Consider the following 7,452-nt stretch of genomic DNA (forward strand, 5'->3'; position numbering starts at 1 on the left):
TAAGCCCCCTCTTTGAGGATATTATGTTTTCTTACTAGAGAAACGGAAAAAGTATATATAAATACAGATGAATACGGAGACAGAGGGAAAAACGAAAATATATTGGGGGGGGGGGGGGAGATAAAGATTGTACTAGAAAGAGAGAGAGAGAGAGAGAGAGAGAGACGGACTGAGAAAAAAGTGACGGGGATCGAGTTAGTTATGCAGACGGTATTTTCGTTTTTCGTTAAAAATTATAGATTTCGAAAAGAAATTATACCTGGAAAGTCGCCGTATTCGAATCCATGTATAACACAAGATGTTCGACTTGAGGCAATCAATGACCTTTTCCTTTAATCATATTCATTTATCATATCAAAATTATTTTATCATATCATATCATATCATTTTATAATCATATTACAACATAAGCCTATCAAATAGCATCATACGGTATCTTTTCATATTATGTCATGTTATGTCATATCAAATAAAGTCAGTTCAGATTAAATCAATTCAAATCATATTAAGTAAAATCAAACAACTCATTGTACATTGAATTATTTATCCAGTTAAGATTAATCATGATGTGGATGACACAAACAGGTAACAATCTGAAATAATGACAATTTAAAATCATTTATAAACAGGAGAGTGCATGAGCACGGCTTATCTCCTCAGCCATATTGGAAAGCCGATCGGGTCCACATGTTTACGTCGTCACCGTGACTGCGGCAAATTTGACCCCTAGCTGTCGACTCGTAATTTGGAAGGCTGAGAAAAAAGAGGCTTTCATTTGTTTTTGTGCAATACTACAAAGAAAAATATATTTAGAGTTTGCACCTCAAACGGTAGGCGTCAATACTCAATACTCAGTACTTTCTTTTATTTGAGTATGGTTTTGCCTAGTCTTGCGTTAGGGCAAGTCTTTTTGATGATAGCACGAACCTTCGAATGTGGACATTTTCCTTTCATCATTAAAATAGGGTATCTAATATTCATGACGGTTCAAATTACACGTAAATTTGAAAGAGGATTTTGATTTTCAAGGGACCCGCATTCAGAACTAACGTTGGAGGGCGACAAACACGGGAGTTATCAAAGCACAGAGATCATACATCGGTCCAAGTTAGTGCTAACAAACAGGCAAATAACAACAATAATAAAAATGATGATAATCATAAAATTATCAATAATAATAATGATAACGATAATGATAATGATAATGATAATGATAATAACAATAACAATATTAATACTTACACTGCCAATAATAATAATGATAGTAACAATATTAATATCAAAATATGAATACAAACAAAATTACAAAAGCATTACACAAAATAGTTGACTGACAAAAGATTTTACATCAGGTTTTTCAAGAAATGTATTCCTTGTTTGCTCACTTTATTGGTGTATCTGGAAGATAGTGAATGCATTCATTTTATCCTTCTTAAAAATAGTCTCGAAGAAATGAAAGGCTACAAATTCAAAGATCATAACTTCTAGACAGGAATGTTTTTACCATTTTTTATCATTTCACCATCATAATTTTCACCATTACCACCACCGCCGCCTCCATAACCACCACCACCATCATCATCATCACACCGCTGGCATTATCATCATCACCGCCTATGCCAACCACCACCACCACGACTACCAACTCTAACACCACCACCACCATTATCTGCATCTTGATCATTATCATCCCATCACAATCATCATCACCATCATCATCATCATCATCATCATCATTATCATCATCATCATCATTATCATCATCATTATCATCATTTTCATAATCATCACATTCGACCACCACCATCAGTTATCACTATCCTCATCACGATTAATACCACCACCACCACCACCACCACCACCATGCATTACTATACCACCATCATCGTCATCACACGACCGGACATCATATCATCAATATCATCGTTACCACTACTACAACCACCACCATCTTCGTCACTACAATCAACATCGCCGCCATTAAAATATCACCATCTCCATCACAACCACATATGTACAGACTGTAATTGTTTTTACATGATCATTGGTAGTAGACTAATATTACCTTCTGCAAACTATTATAAATAACGCCTGCATTTCATCAAGTATGCTTACAATTAATTTTAAAGTTGTGATTATTCTACCTAAAAAGTGGTCTTGGGATAATGATTGATATGCCGGGGACGCTAGCTTAGAATCTTTACAAGAATCTAGGCACCCCCAGAATTATGACAATATATATTACACGATTGTTGATAGAAGACTGATATTAGCATCGGCATACTGCTAGAAAGGACACCTGCATTTCATTTAAGTATACATGTTATTACAATACGTGCAGGGACCATCTCAAGGTATAAAAGCGATAACGAACTGATGTACTTTCTGACCCTGGCCAGCGTACGGTTTATTGCACAGCGCCATTTTATGGTCAACTTGCCAACAGTGCGTGACCCAATACCTCATTTCCACAGAGCAGAAGGAGGAATCGATGCGAGAACCAACAGCGCAGCTACTGTAAAGAAGCATCCAGTTACGGGACCATATTGTTACATCTGACCTGAGTTGGCGCTAGATGGGGTTTTGCTGCATTTGCAATAGTGCTTCTAGAACAGTATGGCTTTAAAGTTCAAATTTGCTCCGGCTATATACGGTAACGACACATAATTATACCATCAAACTCCCTCTTTCGAGATCAGTACTTGAAAAACTAATCTTATCCTTGTTTATCACAGTTGTAATCCTCGTCCTATCCTGAACCTTGATATATTACTGGCCTAGCGCACCCTATATCCTATTCATTATGAAAGAATGACAAAAGTAAACAACAACAACATCAACAAAGATTATCAAGTAACGGCCTATAATATTTTGACAAACTCGCTACATTTATAACTTCATATAGAGCTCCTGCTATACAGTCAAACTTGTCTTCGTGGCCACCTGTTTGTAGTGCATGGCTATGCATTGTGTCTCCCTTGAGAAAGGTAAGTGTGTCGTAGAAGCTGTGTATAGAAAGGCAACTATTTTACAGCGTGTGGTCATTTTATTCCATTGATTGACCTTCATGGATAGGTTTGACTGTATATTCAGGGTCCTTCTTCATGGAATCACTTTTAAATCGGCAACACGTACTCCGGCTCAGTATTCTCACCGGCCACTCTCAAGATTGATTGCTGCACTCTAGCTGTTTGCTCAACTATTGTTTGATTTCGATATTCTACCCCATCGATTGCATTCATTTGGCCTCTATCTCCGCGCGTAGTTGCTATGGTGTCACCGTAGGCTGGTTGCTCCATAGTTGTTGCATCTAAGGATGTGTAGGGATGCTCAACTATCGTTTGATTTCCATATTCTACCCCCTCGATTGCATTCATTTGGCCTCTATCTCCGCGCGTAGTTGCTATGGTGTCATCGTAGGCTGGATGCTCCATAGTTGTTGGATCTAAGGAGGTGTAGGGATCGAGTCTCTGGCCCTCCCTTGCACTGACTGACTGCTTTAGAGCGATGTTAGAGCGTCTGAAATAAAGAAAGAAAGATTATTGGGTAGTTGTAAAATAGTTATTGTATAGCATCAGCGCCTCCTATAAAATTAATCACATTATTATTATTATTATTGTATAATTTGTAGAATTGTTATTGTTATTATAATTATTATTAATATTGTTATTATAAGTATTGTTATTACTATTACTATTGTTATTATTATTATTATTATCATCATTATAATGTTTTTTATTTATTTATTTATTATTAATACTACTATTAGCATGCGTACGGTGCGATTATCGGAGTTTTATGGGTGTTGGGGCGCTATGGGGGATGGGGAGGGGGGGGGGGCACTTTTAAAGGTCAACTCGATCTATATCTCACCTTAGATGCAGATACACCAATGTTATGATGATTCCATACAACGTAACAAAAGCAAGTAGTATGCCCACAGCGACAGTGCTGGTCACTTCTGAAGGAAAAGAAAATGATTTTAGACAATAGACCCATTTATACATTCACAACACCACTAGGGAAAATTGTCAACTGTTGGGACTGCCATTTACATTCTGGAACCCAAAACCCGTCTGTGCTCTGTGCATAAAATTTCATAAACTTACATTTTCTTCGTTATATATGACAGAATATATTTATTTCCATAAATGGGTTAGATAGAAATAAATTATATTTAGGGTGCATGTAACATGAAATTTTTCTTGAGGTAAAACAATATTTCTGTGTTTTTTTTAGGGCAGAGCAAATAGAACGGGGAGCTCGCAAGATACATTACAGAGTTGCCAAATTGTGTGTGATTGATCGCAACTTCAACATTTCATAACATTTCTTACTTTTAATCGAATTTTACTCAAAGTTCCACTCACCTGTTCCTCTAATTTTCTGCTTCTATAAAAGCTAAATTTATTATGTTCACAGTCCGTGAAGTTTGGTCACGAGTAAAAATATAGGTCATAGTTTTAGGAGACATAAATATTTGCCTTTTGCGAAAGTCTCCATTATCCAGAAAATATGAAAATATATTGAATTTAAATGGTTTGAACCAACTTATAAATCTGCCCACTCGTATATCACAGACGACTTCCTCATTAATAGATCACGTATTATGTAGTAAAGAAGAGCATATATGTCAAAGTGGCGTTATTGACCTTGGCATAAGTGATCATTCAATAACTTATTGCTCAAGGAAGCTTATTAGGCCCGTGTTTGGGCACCACAAAACTATATCCATTAGAAGAATGAAAAGTTATAATGTAGATGATTTCAATTTAAATTTATCTCTAGTCGATTGGTCTAAAATAACAGAATGTAACGAAGTAAATATGGCATGGGCAAATTTTAAAACTATTTTTTTATCAATAGTTAATATGAGTGCACCTCTTAAACAAGTAAGAATCAAGCAAAGAACAGAAAAATGGATGAACAATGAAATTATTGCGATAATTAAAGAGAGAAATGTAGCTTACAAAAATATGAAAAGGGATATTAGTAATTTGGATCTCGCAAGAAAATACAAAGCATTAAGGAATCTAGTACAAAGAAAGGTTAAAAGAGCTAAAGTCGAATATTTTCAAGATCAAATTGAAGAAAACAAACATGACTCCAGGAAGTTATGGAAAAATTTGAAGGGTTTAGGTCTAAAAGGCAAAGGGAAAAGTGCTCAAGAGACAGTTATTAATGTCCAGGGAGAATTATGTCATGATAAATCAAGAATAGCAAATGAGTTCAATAATTATTTTACAACTGTGGCTGACAAGTTAGCGTGTAAATTACCAGTAAACACGAACAAATTCCATGCCGACAGTGAAAGATTTCAAAAGTTTTATGACGAGAAAGACATCTCAAAAGATAGTTTTCACTTTTCTCCAGTTACAGAAAAGTTTGTTTTAGATGAGTTAAACAAGTTGAAAGTATCGAAAAGTACTGGACTAGATATGACACCAGCCAGATTTTTAAAAGATGGGGCGAGAAATTTGTATGAACCTTTGAATTATATAATCAATTTATCTCTTATGTCTTCTACCTTTCCTGACGACATGAAAATTGCAAAAGTAACTCCGCTACATAAAAAGAAAGACAAAACTGACGTTGGTAATTATAGGCCTATCAGTGTTTTAAGCGTAGTTTCAAAAATTTTGGAAAAATCGGTTCATGCTCAAATAGAGAAATATTTTCAAGAAAAAAAGTTAATATATGAATTTCAGTCCGGCTTTCGTAACGGATATTCCACTGAAACATGTTTAATACATTTATCGGATTTTGTTAGGAATGAAGTTTCTCAAGGGCGCTTTGTTGGAATGGTTCTTCTGGACTTACAAAAAGCCTTTGATACTGTAAATCATAACATACTGTTAAAGAAATTGGAAGTGATGGGTTTGGATTCGGCATGTGTTAAATGGTTTAGATCATATTTAACTAATCGTCATCAAGTAGTAACTATGCAGAAGGTAATATCTGATTCCCTGCCTATTAAATGCGGGGTTCCACAAGGGAGCATTTTAGGCCCCATTCTCTTTATGTGTTATATTAATGATATGTGTACTTGTGTTAATGATTCTAAATTACTTTTATATGCTGACGATAGTGTGTTACTATATTCAGATACAAATCCTAAGTCAATTGAAGAAAAACTAAGTGCAGAATTGGCAAAATGCATCGAATGGATGACAGACAACAAGCTTAGTTTACATGTTGGAAAAACAGAAAGTATTTTATTTTGTTCGAAGGGAAAGTTTAAATATACACGTGACTTCAAGGTTACCTATAATAATCAAGTGATTGAGAGAAAAGATTCAGTAAAATATTTAGGAAAAATTTAACTAGTGATCTGTCATGGACAGGTTTGGTAGATTCAATTGCCAAAAAGGCTAATTCTCGCTTAAAATTTTTGTATAGATACCAAACTTGTATGAACATGAAGTCGAGACGTATTTTGTGTTTTGCTTTGATACAATGTTTATTTGATTATGCTAATGCTGCTTGGTACAGTAGTCTGGGCAAGATGGATAAGAAAAAGTTAAGAATAATTCAGAATAAGATGGTAAGATTTATTAATTGCTTAGGCCCAAGAACACACGTCGGGAAAAATGAACTTGAAGAAGCAGGTATACTCCATGTAGGTCAAAGGTCTAAACAACTCGTGTTACACCATGTCCATAAAATATACTACTCAGATGTAGATCATTATATTACTAATAATTTTACTCGTGTCTCAAATATCCATGGATACGATACAAGAAATAGTCATTTTAATTTTGTTTTACCCAAGCGAAAAGGACAAATTGGAAACTCTTTTTATTTTAATGGTATCCAATTTTGGAATTCTCTCCCAAAACATGTCAAAATAGTTAAGAATTTTTCACACTTTAAAAGTGTATTAAAACAATACCTAAAGCATGAATCCCTTCAAGAACAGTAATATCAGTAATCTTAAATCACAGTTCATTATGTGTAGCGCACGTTTTTAAGTTTAATCTTGCATAATATACCGTAGATCATTGTTTGCTATAAGTTCTAGAAATTTTTGTTGTTGTTTATGTTATATTATTTATTCGTAATATTCGTAGTAGTTATTAGTTGTGATATTTTGTTCTCATGCCGTACTGTACACGTACTTTATAGGACCCCGTTGGAAATAAGCCTTTTCCGGCTTTCATGGGTTATCCTGTCAATGTATCTTCTCGTTCCATTTTGCTTTATGTATGCATTCAATGTACTATACTTGACGAATAAAATCAATCAATCAATCAATCATAGATACGTCACCATATTAAAACATATATGGGCTGCAGCTTACATATGTAGTATGTCATAATTCGCTGAGACATTGCAGACTTGAAGGAAATACTATCGATGTTATACAAGTATCGCGCACAGCGAATTGGATTTTACCCCAAGAAATACCCCCTCCCTCGGTCTCTTGGAGAGTCGTCGGGTGGAGGAAACATT

At 34.9% G+C, this 7,452-nt stretch overlaps 1 protein-coding gene across 1 annotated transcript; it reads right to left on the bottom strand.

Moving 5' to 3' along the window:
* Positions 1–1,767: 1,767 nt before the first annotated feature.
* LOC105445761 lies at positions 1,768–4,177 on the bottom strand. Its single transcript, XM_030982864.1, has 2 exons — positions 3,874–4,177; positions 1,768–3,519 (listed from the first exon to the last, which is right to left on the bottom strand). The coding sequence occupies exons 1-2, from the start codon at positions 4,005–4,007 to the stop codon at positions 3,117–3,119; spliced, it is 537 nt and encodes a 178-aa protein (XP_030838724.1). The 5' UTR covers positions 4,008–4,177; the 3' UTR covers positions 1,768–3,116.
* Between the last annotated feature and the right edge of the window lie 3,275 nt (positions 4,178–7,452).

This window comes from Strongylocentrotus purpuratus, unplaced genomic scaffold, assembly GCF_000002235.5.
Source record: "Strongylocentrotus purpuratus isolate Spur 01 unplaced genomic scaffold, Spur_5.0 spur5_scaffold_13, whole genome shotgun sequence".
In the NCBI taxonomy this organism is placed as follows: Eukaryota; Metazoa; Echinodermata; class Echinoidea; order Camarodonta; family Strongylocentrotidae; genus Strongylocentrotus; species Strongylocentrotus purpuratus.